We start from the raw sequence: 22,340 nt of genomic DNA, 5'->3' as shown, positions 1-22,340 counted from the left end.
TCGACTGGACGACAATAACGATGACATGGACAATTCAATTACGAGTCCATGTCGTCGTTAGTGTCGTCCACGTCGTCGACGTCCATGTCGTCGTCCTTGTCGTCCACGTCGTCGACGTCCATGTCGTCGTCCTTGTCGTCGTCGTTCAGCAAAAAAGAAGCAATGTCACAGTTATGCAAACTTCCCCTGATAATAAATTCCAAGTGTGCTAAGGTGATGTATTTTACACTGTTCTAAAATATACCGCTAATTTGTGAGTAGGACTCTCGCAAGAACCTCATAAAACACTAACATTTCCGCGTATGCTGCAAACTCACGTATAGAGTATATCCGCATCAGATCATCTAACAGGAGCAATTCACAGAACTGTGATATCTGGGTTTGGCGAAGACTTATAGATCTGTAAAAATCGTGCTTATATACATTAGCTGTTTTCCTTGCCAGTTTCGAATATTCTTCTAAGAAAGTTCCGGCTCTGAATCCAAACTCCATTTCAAAGATTGGCTAGAGTATAACTTTCTCAATAAAAGGCACCAAGTTTCCCTAACTACGACGGTTCTCTCACGAAATAAGTACATGCATTTCGTGAATTTCAATTTTACATGTATCTGAAAGAAAATCTGACTCGAGTTCTAGCTAACGCTTCCTCTTGATCGCGGCACATTTATTTTCGGTCAATTTATATCCCTGTGTTGGTGAAGTACATGCTATACATGACGCTATATTTCGGAGCAGCTGTACCATAAGGGGAATGCAAAAAGTTGAAGCAAGCTTTTATTTTCGAAAAGCTTGCCTAACTCCTTCTTTTACACATTGTTATAATATCTACGCTTAACTACAGCAACTCATCCGTCCAATCGAAGGTCAATGTAGTGTTTGTAGGCAGTATCCGTTTCATATGCATACTTACAATATTACCCCTAAGTGGGAAGGATGCTGTTGCGTGTAAACTGCAGTATCTGCCATAACCAAGTAATAAATTGAATCTTCACACTTTGATAATAGCTTTCATAAAAGTATACTACCTTCTTTATGCGCAGTGTTAACGGAAATTTTTTTTTCAGTGAAATTCATCGGCATTCACAACGCAATTCAGCATTCCAAAAGCATGTATAGTCGCGGACAACTTTCTGTGGCAATGAAGGGAAAGCTATACGGAAACCAAGGGCGCCCAAGAGAGAGCGCTCTTGAAAAGAATTCTGTGTTTTCAACCGCGTTACGTTACGCTCGGGCAGAGAAAACAAACACTTTATTAGCAGCACTTAAAAAGGACAAAACACACCCCTGAATGTAAATATTTACTTATTTTGTGCCTTTTCTCTTCCGCGTCCGGGCAAACGCGAACCCCACGCAAGTCGAAGCTGCATCGATTCAGCCTCTGTTCCAAGCAACCAAAAGCTCTGTCAAACGCTAGCAGAGTACTTGGCCTGGTAACACATGTGCAGAAGCTCCGCCCCCGTAGCTTTACCTTCATTGCCACAGAAAGTTCTCCGCAAGTGTAGACCCCTTTAATTACAGCTACTTATAACTAAGCTTTAAAGTTTCGCGAGTCATTGCATTTCAAGAGAAATCTAGCTAAACTTGAGGCCAGACATCAGAAAGCAGCCGAAACCTCCTCCTTCAGGAAACATGACTCGCGTATATTAAGTTCCCAGCAAGCACGAAGTCATCGAGGACGCGCGGCAGCTGAGAGAGCCACAGAAAGCGCCCTTCTAACCGTGACGTCGCTAGCGAGAGGGCGCCACTCCAGTTTCTGGCCGCTAATGTATAACATACGTTATGAAGGGAAAAGCCTTAGATGTCTATGTTGGTGATGACCTTGGCGAAACTGCGCCGTGACGAAAAGTGGCCGATGCCACAAAGAGTAAAAACGCATCACGACATGCTAAGATTGACGTAATATTTCTCAAGGAGGTTCCTGTAAACAAAGTGAATTAGTGGCTTTGAGAACAATATTTGGCACATCTCGGTGTGGGTGGTAAGTAGCCACGATTAATAGGTTCGGCCACTCATACTGACTTGTCTCAGGGTGTAACGACACAGCACATATGCTCAGATATGCATGTTTTGCTACGCTTTGACACTATTTCATATCAGCGATGCACCTTTTCCACAATATTTGACGATAACAACGATCTGCGGCTGTAGAGGTCGACGTAAACAAGTGCACCGCTTTGATAAATCCAATGCAGAAGGCTGCGCTCGAAAATTCTTGAATATGCGAAATGCCTAAATAATGTATAAAAACAAAACAAAAAGCGATGTCCAAGTGCAGAAATCAGTGACAAATTCCAGGGCAGCCGTGTCACCAAACTGAACTCAGCGTGCCTTTATTGGCCGCACTGTTCGCCGAGCAGAACGCCGTGAACTCTGCCACTAGCATTCCTAAAGATGGGCGCGTCGCAACACAACTGGTTGCCGAGGACATTACGGAGCCGGGCCAAAATATGCTTGTACCTTCACCGAAGCTACTCGGCACCAGGACGCCACATGACAAATAAATATTAATCATAAGTAGCACATACAAAGCTAGTACATAAGAAAACACCCCTTATTCATGACTACAATGGTAGACCATACCTAGATATAATCACAATAGCGCAGTCTTGCAGATATCTGACTATGTATACTCTATAGCTGTGTCAGATGGATAGCATGTAGTTCCTCGTCAGTTCACCACAAAAGGCAGTGTCAACTTGAGATGGTTATAAAATTGGAGATTTGCTTCATGCACTTATAGTGATGTATTACTAAACTAGTCGGTGTTTTTAATCTAAACGCAGATTTCACCAAAGTAAGCTTCACTTATAAGGTACTGCAATAACCAACAATACATTTACATGCTATGTCAGGCTGAAATTCTTTTTAGCCTTAGCATCTTCAAGCATCATGGCACAGTTCCAGACAGGATAACACCTTTTCCAACACACAGCTGGATTTATGAAATTTTGCTATACATTTCACCTTAGTACAAATCGAAATTTCTGCCAATTTATATTTAGTGGTTGCAGGTTTTTACTCGTGCAGAACGCGTTGCTTTTCGGGAATGCGGTGTGACACGTGCCTCTTATGCTCTGGGTAAAACTGTGCGTTGTTTTAACACTTCCCTTGTTTCTTTCTTTCTTTTTTTTTGTTTTACAAATGCAAAAAATATTTGTTTAGATTTTGAATTTTGGTAAAAATACAATATCATAAAGCACCATTAATGTAACGTGCTGCCCAAATATTGAGGCTACAAATTTTTTGCATGAGCGAAGACGAATTATTAGAGTTATTGCGGCTGACGCATCTTGGTATAAATAGCCGCAGCAAAGGCCGGACATGCAAATTGTGATGATGATGATGCAACGAAGAAAACGTGACTATAACGTACCAGAACATACACGGCCCGCCGTGGTTGAGTAGAGGCTTTGGGAGTTGCGCGGCACGCTGAGCACGATGTCTCGGGATCGAATGCCAGTCGCGGCGGCTGCATATAGATGGGAGCGAAATGCGAAAACACCCGTGCACACAGATTTAGGGGCACGTTAAGGAACCCCAGGCGGTCAAAATTAATACCGATATCCCCACTACAGCGTATGTACCTCTGCATCAGATAATGGCTTTGGCACGTAACACCCCTTAATTTAATTTTATAACATTTATGGGGCTATAGTTTTCTAGGACTTTATAGAAAGCTAGACTATATAGAAGTTCTAGTACTCTTTAACATGATGACACGTGACAAGGGCTGCAAACTTGCACTTCCTTACTCGCGCCTTGATCTTCCTCTATCGTCCCTTTCTGGTGCCTGTAGGCACTCGGGAGGATTGGCACAAATATAATGATGCACTGAAACAAACCTATGGTAACCTGACGACTACTACAAAGTGAATACGCCTGTAGCACTGACTACCTTCAATTCAGCTGAGTAACATGTGGCCGAAAGGTATTATCAGGAACATATCTCTGGTAAAGTTTAGTTAATCAAGGATCCTCTTGGGAACGGTCGCGTGTGTTTCCTGCCCATCGCTCCTATACAATGAACCTCGGGTCGGCATAGCTTTGTGATAAGTTTCTCTCAGAGCCCGTATGTTGCGTAAAGGCTCAGCGGAACGCGACACGACGCAAAATACGCCGGAAGTTAAGCCTAACGTCGCTGCTGTACTGCCTCGGCCTGAGAAGTTGTCGCAACTTTGCGGAGCCGGAGCTGGTGTAGAAGAGCCGCCACACGGATTTCGTGCTGATGTCAAGGAACGGCCACACCCAAGGGATGCATCGGCTTCCGTAGCCGAACCAGGCCCGGACGTCTTAGCGTCACGTACTTCTCCCGCCCCGCGTAGTATAGGCGGGGAAGGTTGAAAAAACATTTTGTGAAACATGACATTGGGTGCTGGTGTCATAGGAATTTGGTAATGATTATTACTTTCACGTATTGTTTATTGCAAAGCGTTCAATTTATTTAGAAGACTTACTCTTTCTACCAAATCTTTGCAGTTGTGCATCTTAGTTTGCGAGGCTGTGACGCACTCTGAAAGCCACATTAAAAATATCCTTCGGGAAGGTAGTCCCAGAATGGCGTTTGCTTTATACAAGATACAAGCATATGATATAGGACCTCGGCTGCAATGACAGTGGTACTGTGTCGCACGGTTGTGGATATATGTATGTTAGTGAGTGAGGACTTGGACACTACTTTGCAAAACAAATATGGTATTGTCCTGGTTGAATCGTGCCACGATTTTGACTCGGTGTTCGTATCGCCTCTTGTTGAAATAAACTTTTCCGAAACACACACAACTCGCAGACAATCGTGAATGAAATACGCTGGCTCCGGTCTAAATTTTTCGTCATTGATTCACGGTGTGTTCTTCCTCTGACACACAGATAATTTCAATCGCAACTACGTATGGGCAACTTAATTTTTGCAGCGACTACAACAAAAACTACCGAAATACACGTTCTTTACCCACCTGTGAAAAATGTCCGTGTGCTTCCTGCGTCTCGCGTTGGTCTGGCGAGAGAGACGCCAGCGTGAAGCAGAACGCCTCCGCGCGTTGCCGGCACACGCCGGGAACTCTCCCACCAGCATTCCTAAAGCTGGTCGCGTCACAACTCAACTGGCTGCACAGGACACTTCGGAGCCGGATCCAAAATATGCTCGTACCTTCACCGAAACGACTCGGCAGCAGGAAGCCACATGAAACAAATAAATATTAATCATAACTAGTGCATACAAAGGTAGTACATAATAAAACACCCCTTCTTCATGACCACAATGTTAGACCACATATAAATAATATCATAATAAGGCAGTCTTGTAGATATCTCACTATGTATACTCTATATCTGTGCAAGATGGACAGTATGTACTTCCTCGTCAGTTCACCACAAAAGGCAGTGTCAACTTGAAATGGAATTAGAATTAGAGATTTGCTTCTCTTATAGTGATATAATATTAAACTAATTAGTGTATTTAAACTAAACGCAGCTTACAAGAAAGTAAGCTTCACTTATGAGGTACTGCAATAAGCAACAGCATATTTACATGCTATGTCAGGCTGAAATTCTTTTTAGGCTAAGAATTTTCAAGTATTATGGCACAGTTCCAGACAATATAACACACCTTCCAAGGCACAGCTGGATTTATAAAATTTTTCTGTACATTTTACATTTGTACAAAGTGAAATTTCTGCAAATTTATAAGTGGTTGCAGCTTTTTACTCATGCAGAACACGTTGCGTTTCGGGAATGCGGTGTGACACGTGCCCTTTAAGCTCTGGGTAAAACTGTGCATTGTTTTAACACATCCCCTGTTTCTTTATTTCTTTTTTTTTACAAATGCAAGCAATATTTTTTTTAGATTTTGAATGTAAGCAAATATACATAATCATAAAGCACCATTATTGCAATGTGCTGCCAATACATTTAGGCTAGAAATTTCTTGCATGAGTGAAGATGTAATACTAGAGTTAATGCAGCTGACGCATTTTGGAATAAATAGCGGCAGCTAAAGCCGGACACCCAAATATTTCTCTCAGTTGGCAGAGCTTGTTAAAAAGCACATTAAAAAGCAATCGGACATTGCGTTGAGACGCGTTCTCTCAAACTACAGAAATAAAACATTAATGAAGAAACCACAAGATGATTTTCGAGTAAGCATTTTCAAGTAGTCTATGTGGATGTCGACATGTCATAGTAGACGGCATGAAAGAGCGACGACTGAAATAAATGTCGGCGCGACGACGACGGAAACATGACCAGCAAGACGACGTGACCGCAACGTTACTGATATGACACGTGACAACGGCTGTGAACATGCACTTCCTTACTCGCGCGTTCACCGTCCTCTACCGTCCCTTTTCTGGCGCCTGGAGAAACCAGAGTGAGTAGATACAAATATACACATACACTGAAACCGATTACAGCCTCACGACTACTACAGGGTGTGTATGCCTCTAGCAATGACCACCTTCAGTTCAGCAAACCAACATGTCATCATCATCATCATCAGCCTGGTTACGCCCACTGCAGGGCAAAGTCCTCTCCCATATTTCTCCAACAACCCCGGTCATGTACTAATTGTGGCCACGCCGTCCCTGCAAACTTCTTAATCTCATCCGCCCACCTAACTTTCTGCCGCCCCCTGCTACGCTTCCCTTCCCTTGGGATCCAGTCCGTAACCCTTAATGACCATCGGTTATCTTCCCTCCTCATTACATGTCCTGCCCATTTCTTTTTCTTGATTTCAACTAAGATGTCATTAACTCGCGTGTGTTCCCTGACCCAATCTGCTCTTTTCTTATCCCTTAACGTTACACCTATCATTCTTCTTTCCATAGCTCGTTGCGTCGTCCTCAATTTGAGTAGAACTCTTTTCGTAAGCCTCCAGGTTTCTGCCCCGTAGGTGAGTACTGGTAAGACACAGCTATTATATACTTTTCTCTTGAGGGATAATGGCAACCTGCTGTTCATGATATGAGAATGCCTGCCAAACGCACCCCAGCCCATTCTTATTCTCCTGATTATTTCCGTCTCATGATCCGGATTGGCCGTCACTACCTGCCCCAAGTAGATGTATTCCCTTACGACTTCCAGTGCCTCGCTGCCTATTGTAAATTGCTGTTCTACGAGACTGTTAAACATTACTTTAGTTTTCTGCAGATTAATTTTTAGACCCACTCTTCTGCTTTGCCTCTCCAGGTCAGTGAGCATGCATTGCAATTGGTCCCCTGAGTTACTAAGCAAGGCAATATCATCAGCGAATCGCAAGTTACTAAGGTACTCTCCATTAACTTTTATCCCCAATTCTTCCCAATCCAGGTCTCTGAATACCTCCTGTAAGCATGCTGTGAATAGCATTGGGGAGATCGTATCTCCCTGCCCGACGCCTTTCTTTATTGGGATTTTGTTGCTTGTTTTATGGAGGACTACGGTGGCTGTGGAGCCGCTATAGATATCTTTCAGTATTTTTACATACGGCTCGTCTACACCCTGATTCCGTAATGCCTCCATGACTGCTGAGGTTTCGACAGAATCAAACGCTTTCTCGTAATCAATGAAAGCTATATATAAGGGTTGGTTATATTCCGCACATTTCTCTATCACCTGCAGATTGATAGTGTGAATATGATCTATTGTTGAGTAGCCTTTACGGAATCCTGCCTGGTCCTTTGCTTGACAGAAGTCTAAGGTGTTCCTGATTCTATTTGCGATTACCTTAGTAAATAGTTTGTAGGCAACGGACAGTAAGCTGATCGGTCTATAATTTTTCAAGTCTTTGGCGTCTCCTTTCTTATGAATTAGGATTATGTTAGCGTTCTTCCAAGACTCCGGTACGCTCGAGGTTATGAGGCATTGCGTATACAGGGTGGCCAGTTTCTCTAGAACAATCTGTCCACCATCCTTCAACAAATCTGCTGTTACCTGATCCTCCCCAGCTGCCTTCCCCCTTTGCATATCTCCCAAGGCTTTCTTTACTTCTTCCGGCGTTACCGTTGGGATTTCGAATTCCTCTAGACTATTTTCCCTTCCATTATCGTCGTGGGTGCCACTGGTACTGTATAAATCTCTATAGAACTCCTCAGCCACTTGAACTATCTCATCCATATTAGTTATGATATTGCCGGCTTTGTCTCTTAACGCATACATCTGATTCTTGCCAATTCCTAGTTTCTTCTTCACTGTTTTTAGGCTTCCTCCGTTCCTGAGAGCATGTTCAATTCTATCCATATTATACTTCCTGATGTCAGCTCTCTTACGCTTGTTGATTAACTTCGAAAGTTCTGCCAGTTCTATTCTAGCTGTAGGGTTAGAGGCTTGCATACATTGGCGTTTCTTGATCAGATCTTTCGTCTCCTGCGATAGTTTGCTGGTATCCTGCCTAATGGAGTTACCACCGACTTCCATTGCACACTCCTTAATGATGCCCACAAGATTGTTGTTCATTGTTTCAACACTAAGGTCCTCTTCCTGAGTTAAGGCTGAATACCTGTTCTGTAGCTTGATCTGGAATTCTTCTATTTTCCCTCTTACCACTAACTCATTAATCGGCTTCTTATGTACTAGTTTCTTCCGTTCCCTCCTCAGGTCTAGGCTAATTCGAGTTCTTACCATCCTGTGGTCACTGCAGCGCACTTTGCCGAGCACATCCACATCTTGTATGATGCCAGGATTAGCGCAGAGTATGAAGTCTATTTCATTTCTAGTCTCGCCGTTCGGGCTCCTCCACGTCCACTTTCGGCTATCCCGCTTGCGGAAGAAGGTATTCATTATCCTCATATTATTCTGTTCCGCAAACTCTACTAATAACTCTCCCCTGCTATTCCTAGCGCCTATGCCATATTCCCCCACTGCCTTGTCTCCAGCCTGCTTCTTGCCTACCTTGGCATTAAAGTCGCCCATTAGTATAGTATATTTAGTTTTCACTCTACCCATCGCCGATTCCACGTCTTCATAGAAGCTTTCGACTTCCTGGTCATCATGACTGGATGTAGGGGCGTAGACATGTACAATCTTCATTTTGTACCTCTTATTAAATTTCACAACAAGACCTGCCACCCTCTCGTTAATGCTATAGAATTCCAGTATGTTACCAGCTATATTCTTATTAATCAGGAATCCGACTCCTAGTTCTCTTCTCTCCGCTAGGCCCCGGTAGCACAGGACGTGCCCGCTTTTTAGCACTGTATATGCTTCTTTTGGCCTCCTAACTTCACTGAGCCCTATTATATCCCATTTAGTGCCCTCTAATTCCTCCAATAGCACTGCTAGACTCGCCTCACTAGATAACGTTCCAGCGTTAAACGTTGCCAGGTTCATATTCCATTGGCGGCCTGTCCGGAGCCAGTGATTCTTGGCACTGGCCCCGGACAGGCCGAACCAACATGTGGCCAAACTTATTGGTCAGGAACATACTAACTGGTAAAATTCAGTTAGTCAAGGCGCATCAGAATGTTTTTCGATCCATCACTCCTGTGATGAATCTCGGGCCAGCAGAAATTTTCGATAATTTTTTCTAAAAATCAAGTTTGCTGAGTAGAGATGCAGCGGAACGCGACACGGCGCTAAATACGCCGGAAGTTAAGCCTAACATGGCTCCTATGCTGCCTCAGTGGGCAAGAATTTGGCGAGAGGAATTTGCATAAATTTGCGGAGCCGGAGCTCCTGCAGAAGAGCCGCCTCACAGATATCGTGCTGATTGTCAAGGAATGGCCGCGTCCAAGAGATGCTTCGGCTCCCGTATGCGAAACGGGAAGGCCGAATGTCCGCGCTTTGTCAATGAAATGAGACGCCGTCCTCCCACACATGCAGTAATGATCAGGAGCTTCGCATATTTATTGCTAAGCATTCTGGGCATACTTATACAAAATAATTGCTCCTTGTATCAAATCCTTTGAGCTTTACTCTTTATTCGCGATGTTGCTGCGCATTGAGAAAGCTGCATTCAAAAATATCCTTCAGGAAAGTAGTCCGAGGATAGTCGTTGGTTTAGATAACATATAGTCGGATACAACTTTAGAAAAAAGGGGAGGCCCCGCCCAGATGACCGAAGCGGCGAAGTCACTGGCCGTCCGGCGCATGACGTTGGTCCAGAGTGCGCGCCCATTGGTGGATCCGCCTCGGAGGAGTAAACGCCCCCTTTTTTCTAAAGTTGTATCCGACTATAGTAGCGTAGGAGATGAAGTTGTGGCTCCAATGACAGTGGTAGCGATCGGCATTTATCAAATTCAGACACCCACGTAAACTATTAAGGTTTGATAATTTTTATTGTAGCATAATGAGGATTAATGGATGGATGGATGCGACTTTCTTGTACGTCCGGCAAGGTTTAACGCGACCCGGGCTCAGGTCTCCCATGGAGGAACGTCAAGGCCCTGTCTCAACGCCGCCTCACGGGCTTGCTGGACTGCCCACGTCTGGATTCCGAGGTCTGAGCTGCGCAGAACGGCGGCCCACCTCGACGACAGGGTCTCCGGAGTAACTGCCATCCCTCCTATAACTACATTGCACTCCCACAGCATGTGTTTGAGTGTTGCTGGTCCTTCCTGGCACAATTTGCACGTGTCGCCCTGATGCTTATATGGGAAGATGCGTTTGAGACGGAATGGATTAGGGAGCGTGTTTGTCTGGAGTTGTCGCCAGGCGACGGCCTGCCTCCTGTTCAATTTGGGACTCGGCGGGGGGTATATCCTTCTGGCGTTCAAATATGCACTGGTGATGTCGTTGTATCTTGTGAGCCTGTCCCGTTCTGCTCGAGAAGCGTTCGCTATCGTGCGAGAGGCGTTTCCCTGTTCGGCGCGGCGGGTCATGTCTCGCGCCGTCTCGTTTGTTCGGGAGCGCGTCGCCTTCCGTGGTGACGTGCGCGGGGAACCATATGATCCTCGAGCTCGCGGTTTGGATCTGCCCGCTTTGGCCAGAATGGACATGGCTTCCTTGGAAATTCGACCTTTGGCATAATTCTTTACTGCCGTTTGCGAGTCACTTAGTACGACTTCGCATTCCTGTTCTGTGAGGGCTAGCGCAATCGCTACTTCCTCCACTATTTCTGAGTGTTTGATGTATACACTACATGTGGTTCTGATTTTTGATTCTGCGTCTATGACTACGGCGGCGTATGTTTGGTCGTTCGCATATTCGGCTGCGTCGACAAAGCGCGCGTTTCTGTCCCCGCCGAATGAACGGAGCAGAGCCTCGGCTCTTGTCTTTCGTCTACCTCGGTTGTAATCGGGGTGCACATTTCTTGGGATGGTTGCCACCGTAATGGTCTCTCCGATTTTGTTGGGGATTTGCATTTTCTAGCCGTGCTGGTTGTGGTACGTTATGCTGAGCGTGTTCATAATGTGTCTTCCCGTCGTGGTGGTCGACAGGCGTTCGAGCTGCGAGATGCGTTGTGCTTCGGCTATTTCTTCTATGGTGTTGTATATGCCCAGCTGAGTCAGGAGTTCGGTGTTCGTCAATTCCGGTAGGCCCAGGGCTATCTTGTACGTTTTCCTTATGAGCGTGTTAATCTTGTTCTTTTCCGCGACGTACGAGTTGTGGTAGGCGGCTACATAGGCGATGTGGCTGACAACGAATGAGTGGATCAGTCGAATGACGTTGTCTTCCTTCATGCCCACGTGTCTATTGGTTATTCTCTTTATGAGTCTCGTGGCGCTGATGACATTGCCTTCAATATTCCTCACGGTTTCACCGTTAGCTCCGTTGGCCTCAATGATCATTCCGAGGATTTTGATCTTGTCATCGTTATTTGGCGTCCATACCGTCATGTCGTCGTTATTGTCATCATTGTGTCATCGTGTTGTCGCCGTTATTGTATCGACGACATGGATGTCTCGGCATTCATGTCGACGTCGACGTCCATGTCTTAGACGTCGACGCCCATGTCTTCGACGTCGCCCCCCATGCTTTCGACGTCGCCCCCCATGTCTTTGACGTCGCCCCCCATGTCTTTGACGTCGCCCCCCATGTCTTTGACGTCGCCCCCCATGTCTTTGACGTCGCCCCCCATGTCTTCGACGTCGACGTCCATGTCTTCGACGTCGACGCCCATGTCTTCGACGTCGACGTCCATGTCCTGGTCCTTGTCGTCGTCCAGCAAAAAAGGCAATTTCACAGTTATGCAAACTTCCCCTGACAATAAATTTCAAAAGTCAGGCACTGGATGTCCTTCCGTTGTTAGCAAAGCTATTGCACTGCGCTCATTGCCCCGTATGACACTCCAAAATTGTCGAGTTATTTTTTAGCATCTCTGGAAGGGTGCGATTAAAAAACAAGAATTTAGATTGTTTCATTTCAGATAAGTTGTGGTGGCAGATCTATAGGCTGACCAACGTTTATCCGACCAAGTTTTGATAGCAGCGCGGTAGAGCCTTTTCTTACGATTAGAAAGACTGTTTATGTATCTGTTGTACTACGGGGCTCTCGTATTTGAAAAAACTTTCTTGGTAGGAACGTATTTAAAGGTTAGTTCTGAAATTTTCGTTTTAAGTAAGTCCCAGTCGCTTTGCAAGGTAATCGGACAAAAACTCATCTAAAAAGGAGCATAATTCATTGTTAATTGCATCGAAATCCGCTTCTTTTGTAATCGCGTATTGTTTTGAGATGCTTTCGCACGTGTGAGAAAGGCAGTGATATCTTTGCCTGTATAATTACATGATCGCCAATACCAGGCGTGTTAGACACACGATACAATTTCCGGCGTTGATGTCAAAACAAGGTCAAGAATTGAAGATGTATTATTTGTAACGCGTGTAGGAAATTGAACCAGTTGTGTCAAACCGAAATCAGAGCAGATGTGAAGGAAATGGTCTGCTTCAGCTGAATTAGGCGATGATTATGAGTACGAATTTGACCACATAATGTTAAGGAAATTGAAATCACCTAGTAGAATGACTGGCGCTCCGGGAAACAAAATGCTTATGTGATTCAGGCAATCATGAAGGTCGTCATGAAAATTGGAACACCCAGAAGGAGGTCGGTAGCATACACCAATGACTTTTTTTAAAAGCCAGGTTGAGGCAACACCATGTTGCCTCCAAACTAGTCTTTATACAAACAGCGTAGCTTTCAACTTCCATGTTTACAGCAAGAACGCCACCGCCACGTCGATTAGACCTATCACATCGAAATATTTTGTATTTCCTTTCGCAGCAAAACAGCTCTTCGTTTGGTATTTTATCAGAAAGCCAAGTTTCGGTTAACGCGACAATATCAGCGTTAGAATCGTTGATCAATGCACACATTTCATCTTTCTTCGACAAAAAGCTGCGAACGTTAGTAGAGAGCACAATCAGGTGGCTATTGTTAGCGGACGCGCCGCCACCCCTGGCTTTCTCCTAGCTTCCCGAAGAAGCCAGTGCGCGACCAGAAGGAAGGTGCCGCGGGGAGAAGTTGGCGGCATTGGTTTCGCGTCTGGATGGTCTTATTTTATATAGCGTAAAAACCCGCGTATAATACGAACCCGAATATAATACGAGGTGAAATTTCTGGGACGAGATATGGAAAAAAAAAAAGTTTTACCCGCGCGTAATACGAGTGAGAGAAACTCGGGGAAAACATTTATTTAAATCGGACTCAGCACTTCATTCACTGTCGTCCTCCGCTGCGCTTTCATGGGACAATTCCTTGTCTGACATATCCTCCCAGAGGTACTCGTCCTCGGTGCCATCGAGCGCGTTCGAGATCCCGCACTTCTTGAAAGCGCGACGCACAAGGTCTTCTGGGATGCTCGCCCATGCGTCCACGATCCACTTGCACAGCGTGGCTGGCGATGCCCGCTTCAGCCGCCCAGTCGGCGTCACTGCAGGTTCACCTGACCGCATCCACTCTGCGTAGCACCGCTTCACCGCGTCCTTGAAAGGCTTGTTGACGCAAACATCTAGAGGCTGCAGCTGAGACGTCATCCCACCCGGGATAACGACGAGTTCAGTATTACAATCACGCAACAGCTTCTTCACCGAGTCGGCCAAATGGCCACGAAACGCGTCCAGCACGAGGATGGACGGGAACGACAGCAGTGCACCGGGCCGCCTACACCAAACAGACTTTGTCCAGTCGAGCACAAGACTCTTATTCACCCACCCTTTCTCATGGCATTTAACGACAACATTTTTCGGGCAGCTCACCTTTCGGCATTGTCTTGCGCTTGGATGGATGGATGGATGATTGTGGCTCAACCCTTTGAATCGGGCGGCGGCGACGCGCGCCACCTAGCCTTTAATCGTTCTATATGCATGCATACCTATGTATTTACTCCTTTACTTTTGCATTGATATTGTCCACCAATCAGTTAGCCTCCGTTTAGTTATTTCTACCTGTTCAAAGTCTATTCTACTTTCACTGTCTTTAAAACCCAAGGCTTTGAATAGTTCCCCGTTAGATTCAACTGCAGGGTGAAGTTGTTTACAAGCAAGTATCAGGTGTTCCGCCGTTTCCTCCTCCTCTCTACACGCCTCGCATACCAAATCTATCTCCTGGTATCTGGCTCGGTACGTTTTAGTCCTCAGTACACCTGTCCTGGCTTCGAACAACAATAAGCTTCCCTTAGAGTTATCGTAAATATTTTCTTTGGCTATTTCTTGCTTAAACGTCCTGTATGTCTCCAATGCTGATTTGGTTTGCATCTCTGTACTCCACATACCCCTCTCTGCCTCCTTAACCTTTTTCTTGACAGATGATTCCTTACTTGTTCCCCCGCTACTGCCCAAGTATTTGCTTGTCAATTTTCTAGTTCGCTTCCTCCACCTCGTGTCAACATTCCTCGTGTATAAGTAACTGAAAACCTTCCTAGCCCACCGAATTTCCCCCATTTTTCTCAATCGCTCCTCAAAGGCTATCTTGCTACTAGCCTCTCTGCCCTCGAAAGAAGACCATCCCAGATCCCCCTGCACTCCAAGATTTGGTGTCTTGCCATGTGCTCCCAGAGCGAGCCTACCCACCCCACATTGCCTAATTTCCAACTGTTGCCGGGTCTCTGTTCTAATACATAGAACCGCATTGGCAAAAGTCAGGCCTGGTACCATTACCCCCTTCCATATCCCTCGTACTACCTCGTACCTATTGTAGTTCCACAGTGCCCTACTCTTCATAATCGCTGCACTTCTGTTACCTTTAGTCGTTAGATATTTTTCGTACTCTGTCAGATACTCAATGCCATTATTTATCCACACCCCAAGGTACTTGTATTTATCGACTATCTCCAGCGTGGCCTCCTGTATCTTATGCTCGCCGCAACTGTTATCATTAAAAATCATGACTGCTGATTTTTCTTTGCTAAACTTCAAGCCTAATCTGTCTCCTTCTGTACCACATATGTCCATTAATTCCTGCAGATCTTCTGCATTGTCAGCCATTAATACAATATCATCCGCGTACATCAGTCCTGGTAATCACTGTTCAATCAATTTTCCTTGCTTGAGAAATGATAGGTTGAAGCCGAGTCCGCTTTGCTGTATTTTGGCCTCTAGACCTTGTAGGTACAGCATAAACAGCAGAGGCGACAATGGGCACCCCTGCCTAAGCCCCCGCCGAATCATTACAGGCTCCGAAACCTGCTTTTCCCATTGTATAATCACCCGGTTACCTTTATAGATATCTTTTAAGAAATTGGTTACTCCATCTTGCACTCCTAAAGTTTCCAGAATGCCCCACAAGCCCTCTTGAAGTACACTGTCATAGGCTCCCTTGATGTCCAAAAAAGCCAGCCATAGGGGTCTGTGTTCCTTTTCAGCTATTTCAATGCACTGTGTTAGCGAGAACAGATTGTCCTCTAGCCTCCTATGCTTCCGGAACCCATTTTGTAGCTCCCCAAGTACCCCCTCGTTCTCTACCCATGCCTGCAGTCTGTCCTTTATAATCTGCATAACCACCCTGTAAACCACTGACGTCACTGTTATAGGCCGGTAGTTATTTATGTCAGCTTTGTCCCCCTTTCCCTTATATATCATTCTCATCCTACTTAGCCTCCATTCGTCAGGTGCTTTACCATCCACTAGCATTTTGCTCACCACCTCCCTCAATGCTTTCTTAGATTTCGGGCCCAATTTCTTTAGGGCCTGCCGATGTGCTACTTGGTACCCTCTTCTCCGCCCTTTCCCACTCTTTTTGTCCAAGCGAAAGCAGTGGGTTGACCGGGCTATCCCTCTCCGACGCACTGCATGTACCATTTGTCTGTTTTGTAAATTTTTCCCTCATCATGGTTCCTATATGCTCCATTGCCCCCTCTCCTTCTAACCGAGTACCTTGAGCTGTTACTATATACCTCTGCTCTAGGCTTGTCCTATTACCCAAGGAGTTCAGATGTTGCCAGAATTTCCTAGCTGCCTGTTTATCTTTTTTATTGCTTATTTTTGACAGCCATTGGGACCCTTTTGTCTTGATTTTCTCGTTGATCAAATAAGATGCTTCCCTTTTGCATTTTATGTAGTTTACCCATTTCCTCTACTTCTGCTTCAGGTTCTCCCTTACTTTTGGAATACCTGTGTTCCCTGGAGGCTTCCTGACGTTTTTTATGGCCTTCTTAACCTCTTCATCCCACCAGCTCTTGAAGACGACATAGGGCGGGAGCTTGCGGCCGTCTGCCGTGCATGACAACATGACGGTAACACGCGTCTTCTCGTTCCCAGTGGACCGGACACAAACTTGTTTCGAGCCCTTTTCGTGCACGGTGAGGGGCGATGGCATGTCCAGATAAACTGGTGTTTGGTCAGCATTGCCGATTTGCCCTAGCTGAAAGTTCAACTTGCGCAACGAAATAACGTGGCGCTGGAAAGCCACCAGTAACTCTTCAAACGATCCCGGCAGCTTTTGCGAAATTGAAGTTCTCCGGCGCAATGAAAATCTTGCACGGCACATATACCGATAAATCCAATGCTCGCTTGCTTTGAAGGTGGAGCTCGTTAGGCCTTTTTCTCTCGCAAGCTCCCTAGCTTTTGCCTGCATGAGCTCCACGCTCACAGCAAGATGCGCGGCTCGCTGTTCTCGGACGAATTCCGTCAGTTTGAGTTCAACTTCCGGGAATGTCCCATTCTTCGGGCCGCGAAAGCTTCTTCGCGTTCCGCTGCACTCAAAAAGTGCTTCTTTTTGCCGTCGCCATCCGCGGATGCTTCCCTCGGTGACGCCAAGCTGCCTCCCGGCCGCACTGTTGCCGATTTCCTCTACCGCTAAAATCACATTTCGCTTGAAAGCTGCCGAGTACTGCTTCCGTGCCCCCGACATCTTGCTCCTTCACTAAAAACAATGAACTTCGCGATGCGCGGTTAACACGTGAACTGCCAAGGTCCGAACTCAACAAAGAAAGAAACGATGCCGTAGCCACGCTGCAATAGCGAAGGCAAGCTGTAGCCAGGCAGCAATAACAAAGCCAAGCCGTAGCCACAGAGCAATAACGAAACCAAAACTTTGAGCCGAACTTTGAAATTCGGAAATTTGGGACGCTAATAATAATAACAGGAAAAAAACCTCGTACTATACGCGGGTTTTTACGGTACTGCGTCAGTACTGCAATTATAGCCATAGCATGTGTCATTAGCAATTAATTTGTTATAGCGCAGTTTGAAAGGGCAGTTCAGTTCTTTGGCATAATTAGTTTCTCTCTACTACGACGAGTGTTGGCTGAAAAATCTTCCCGCATGACCACTCTGCTTCCTTTGAGCTTGTGACGCTCCGAAAAAATCGTTTCTTTTGTTTTGTAGGTGGAAAACTTTACTATAATAGGTCGAACTTTGTTGGTAGAAAATCGCCCGATCCTATGCGCGCGCGCAATGTTATCGGCAGATAAGGTTGTTTCGGGTGATTGGCGAATTAAACTTAAAACATTTTCTTCTGTCTGCTGCGCCGTTTTAGAAGCGTTATCAAGGATATCAAAAAATACTAAATTGTCCCTCCGAGAGCGATCTTCTGCTTCATCAAGACGCACGCGTAGCCTAATTGCCTCGCTTTCCACCTGCTCAGTTAGCTTACGCGTTGTTGTTAATTCGCACTGTACATCATCCAAAATAGATGTCCGCTTTTCGACATATTCTAGGCGCGTAACTATGGTAGAAATATCTTTAGTAAGTGATTGTTGCTGACTCTTAAGCTCTAAGATGTCGCTTGACATCGTCGTCTGTGCAGCTTCAATGCGAATTGAACGTTATGTCCTTCATTAATTTGTGCATCTCCGTAAGTTGATCATTCATGGGACCCGGATTCCGTTCAACATCGCCGCATATCAACAGCAGTAATTCACACAAAGGCATTAACAAGGCTTCTAGGCATGGAAGCACCCCGATACAGTGGTGGTATGGGGCGGCAAACAGCGAACGGGGCGATCGTTTCTCACCTGCACAAGAAACTGAAACGGGTGTTTTAGACGCATGTTCACGATGCCCATGCCGTGTCCACTGGCGAATATCCGTGATGTTTCTTCTTCTATAGCATTGTCGCAAGGCAACGTTGCCGATGGTGGCGCTGAAAATCTGTCGACGTCAGTAGCACCGTCGCGCATGACCTTTACCGGAGTTGATATGGTCAAGGAAACGTTGAGCCAGTGTATCTGCTGCTCCATCACTCCCACCAAGGAATTATTGACACGTGGTTCAGTTGACGTCGAGGCGCCTTTGACGAAAAGAACGGCCTGCACAAGAAACAGAAACGGGTGTTTCAGACGCATGTTCACGATGCCCGCGCCGTGCCCACTGGCGTACATTTTGTTCACTGAAGCCCTCCAAGAGTTCAGCCTCATTGAGCTCCAGCAAGTCATCGTCCGACACAACGCCGCGGGTGGTGTTCATAGTACGGTGCGGGGTTACTGTTAGTTGGTTATCCCCAAATGACGCAAGCATAAGCAGTTTCTCGTATTGCATCTTATCGCGGAGCTCCAGGAGAAGATCACCGCTTGCCATCCTGGTCGCTTTATAACCGGCTCCAAAAACATCAGTCAAAGTCTTTGATACAAGGAACGGTGAAATAGTGCGCACTGACTTGCCGGGTTTTTCCGAGTGAACTACATGGAAACGTGGGAAGTTGTGGACTTGGCGTACGAAAAACTGAAAAACTTCATCGGTGCGCCCTCTTTTCTGAGGGCGATCAGGGAGTGGAGGAATGGAGCTAGCCATAAATATATGTGAAATTTCGGCAGCAACGCCAGCCACCCACCGTGGAGTCCTACAAGGGGACGCTGCAGGGCTTGAAAAACAGGGCCTGCTAACGCCAGCTGTACGTTACCACTATAACCAAATATGAAATAACCTAGGTTGGCTATTCACACAAGGTTAACCCTTGCTGCCTGGAAAAATTGGAAGTAAAGAGAAGCTAGGAGAAGACAGGAAAGATGAAAAGTGAGAGAAAGAAGAAGGCTAGAGGGAGAGAGAAACAGGCAAAGGCAACTACCGATTTCGCCCGGGTGGGTCAGTCCGGGAGTGCAACGACACGTATAGCTCCAGTTCTTTTTTATAATTATCACATAAGCCCTAGCGATAGAAAATGCAAGAGCTGTTGGTAAAACTCTCCCATACCTTTGTCGTATGTCTAAGCTACCCCTCTTCAGATGCGCGCCCAGTGCGCCCAGTGAAAAACTTCATGCCTTTTGTATTTTGAGCTTGTGACGTCTCACTAGCCTCAACATAGCTGGGTCATTATGAAATCGCGCAGCTGCTCATGTATATATGTGCGCACTTTTTAAAAATAAAAACTAGTCGGGAGTCGGCGCTTGTCTGGCCTCCGCCCCCTCACACACACACACACACACAAACTTTTTTTTTCTTTTTGCCGACTTTAGTCGCGTTTCAAGCTGTTCAATAGGATCAGCCTTGGTCAAAACGAAAGAAAGAAATTGATATGGCTTAGCAAAGGTTAAGCCCAGGATGCGAAGCATACTAGCCTTTATTTTAGTTGTTGAACCACTGTTTAGCCTGGTGAACTGCTGTTGCTTGGATATATATACACGAAGAAACAACAAAATATAAGCAACTTAATACCAATAGCAAGCTTAAAAGAGAATAGACCCACATATGAGACGCGCAGCAATGAACAATGGCTCATACCCTCAATGGTGGCTGCGCGGCCGCGCCCAAGGGCTGAACTGAGTGATTGCAATATGCTTCGCATAAAATAAATCTCATTTCTGTGGTTTTACGTGCCAAAACCATGACTGGGATTATGAGGCACGCCGTCATGGGTTAGCCTGCTTAATTTTGACCACCTGGATTTCTTTAACGTGCAACCATTGCACGGCGCACGGGTGTTTCCATTTCGGCCCCCTTCGAAATGCGGCCGCCGCGGCCGGGATTTGATCCAGCAACCTCTGGCTTACCAGCGCTACACCAAAGCCACTATGCCATCATGGCGGGTCCTAACGAGAGAGGATCTAAGTCCCATCTAAACCCCCCCACCCCCCGTAATACTTTCCAATACACCAAACGAAACTCGATGACCCGCTACCTAGAAAAAGTTATTCCCATGATGCTCAGGATGTGTGATTATAATTATTAACAACAAAGAATTCTTATCGCCAGAGCTTAACCCTAACCCGGTCGCTGTGGTTGACATAACAATTGAACTCCGGCAAGGAAAGTCACAGCCTCTTCCGTTGCACTTCGAAATGACAAGGAAACGAAAAAACAACTTACACAATGATTTGCCGTCACCTGTGCAACAAACACCGATTCTTCAAGGCTGACTGAAGTAAGGTACGTGTGCGGCTTGTGGCAACTCAGAGATCGAGTGCTAAATGGACGAGTGCGGGCAGTAGAATAACGCGGGAATCTTGGCAAGCAAACGGATAACCTTCTGATAACAGGTAAGGGTCGTGCAATAAACGAACTCGGATAAAACGCTACGGGTTGTATCAAAGCATACTCAAAAAAAGTCTGCTACATAACTATTGAAGTAACTTTATATCTTATTGCGATTATAATGTATCTTAAAAATTATTTCTCACCGTCGTTGTCGGCGTCACTTCCGCACAGAATCCAAGTGCGATAAGACCCTGTCGCGCCCCGCATAAGGTCGATTCAAATAGGTCGCGAAGTTTCGGGCGAAAAAGCGGTTCAGTACAGATTGTCACCGACATCAGCATGGGGGGTTATGGGAGCAGAGATTGAAGCGCGACTATGTTTAAAGGGAACAAACATTGGGAAAGAAAAACGCGTTTCTTAATTCAAACGAGACACAGTTAAATTCATTCAACGAAAATAAAATTCCTAGTCAATTTTATATATTCGTGATGAGTTAGGAAAATACGTGTAATTTTATTATTATTAATAAATGCATTCCTTGTCAGCGCCCATCGCTACAGGAGGCGTTGACGCCACTATCACTCGCAGTGCAATGCACAGAACACCTATACAAACTTAGAGAAGGGAAACTGTACCTTCCACAGTGCTACAGAAATAAGCGTAGCGGTGGCGTCGTGAACTAAAGTATGCGACCACTGGTGGCGCTGTACAACAGGAAACGGAAACGGGGTTTTGCACACGCTTTACCAGGTGTTCCAATGGGTGTTCTGTGGCTTTACTGGGTTTCTGGCTGCTGCGCCTCGATCGTGCTCCCGCCAGTTTGGTTGCTGTGTGGCAAACGTAGCGCCTATGTGTATATGTAGGCGCTACGTTTGCCACACAGCAACCAAACTGGCGGGAGCGCGATCGAGGCGCAGCAGAATACATGTAGCGCTGAGTCATATCGAGTTAAGGCACATTCTGAACTGACTTTTAAGGGCATCCCGAGCGGTTTTTCGTTTATTACTCCGCCGTTACCCCGAGTTGTGCCGCCGCGCTCCAGCTGTTGCATTTCGTGTAGGGCTACTGACAGAATGCGGTTTCCAGGTGGCACGATGGCCCCGACTGGAATAAACGCACATGACACCAAAGATTGAGTAAGCCTGAAAATATTTTATTTGCATTTTACAAGTACAAACAGAAAGCACACGTCTACGCATCCACACAAACGCGGTTACATAGTTAAGAACATAATCAAGAAATGGCTCATTAATAATGGTAGCACAAACGCACAAGAAAGAAGACCGAAGCTACAAAACGTACGGTCGGCTGCTAAGTATAATAATTTCCCTGTCACCGCGTGTCACTTTTATACAGCATCTTTACAGCACTACCAGGCCGGGTAGTTTGGCCGAAAGAACGCAACAGCTTACGGCCGTCAGCTGCCTCTTCCTTACGGGCGTCATAATTATCCTAATCTCCGCATCAACGTCGTGCAAGTCCGCATACAGGCATCTGTATCTGAACCATATGTATCAACTTAATACATGTGTAGTGAAATTATGATAACCACTGCGTCTTATCAAACGTATTGGTTTTGCAAATGCGCATTACAGCTGACGAAACGACATACTGTAAGTGAAGCACAAGAGAACAAGAACAAAA

General features: G+C 45.8%; 1 protein-coding gene across 1 annotated transcript; it reads right to left on the bottom strand.

Annotated features, from left to right (window-relative positions):
* Window positions 1–11,845: 11,845 nt before the first annotated feature.
* On the bottom strand, window positions 11,846–20,732 carry LOC139047006 (uncharacterized). Its single transcript, XM_070520939.1, has 3 exons — window positions 20,589–20,732; window positions 18,302–18,595; window positions 11,846–12,061 (listed from the first exon to the last, which is right to left on the bottom strand). The coding sequence occupies exons 2-3, from the start codon at window positions 18,524–18,526 to the stop codon at window positions 11,846–11,848; spliced, it is 441 nt and encodes a 146-aa protein (XP_070377040.1). The 5' UTR covers window positions 18,527–18,595; window positions 20,589–20,732.
* Between the last annotated feature and the right edge of the window lie 1,608 nt (window positions 20,733–22,340).

This window comes from Dermacentor albipictus, chromosome 6, assembly GCF_038994185.2.
Source record: "Dermacentor albipictus isolate Rhodes 1998 colony chromosome 6, USDA_Dalb.pri_finalv2, whole genome shotgun sequence".
NCBI lineage: Eukaryota > Metazoa > Arthropoda > Arachnida > Ixodida > Ixodidae > Dermacentor > Dermacentor albipictus.
The sequence above is the reverse complement of the archived record's forward strand: the minus strand, read 5'-3'. Positions and strand labels throughout refer to the sequence as shown.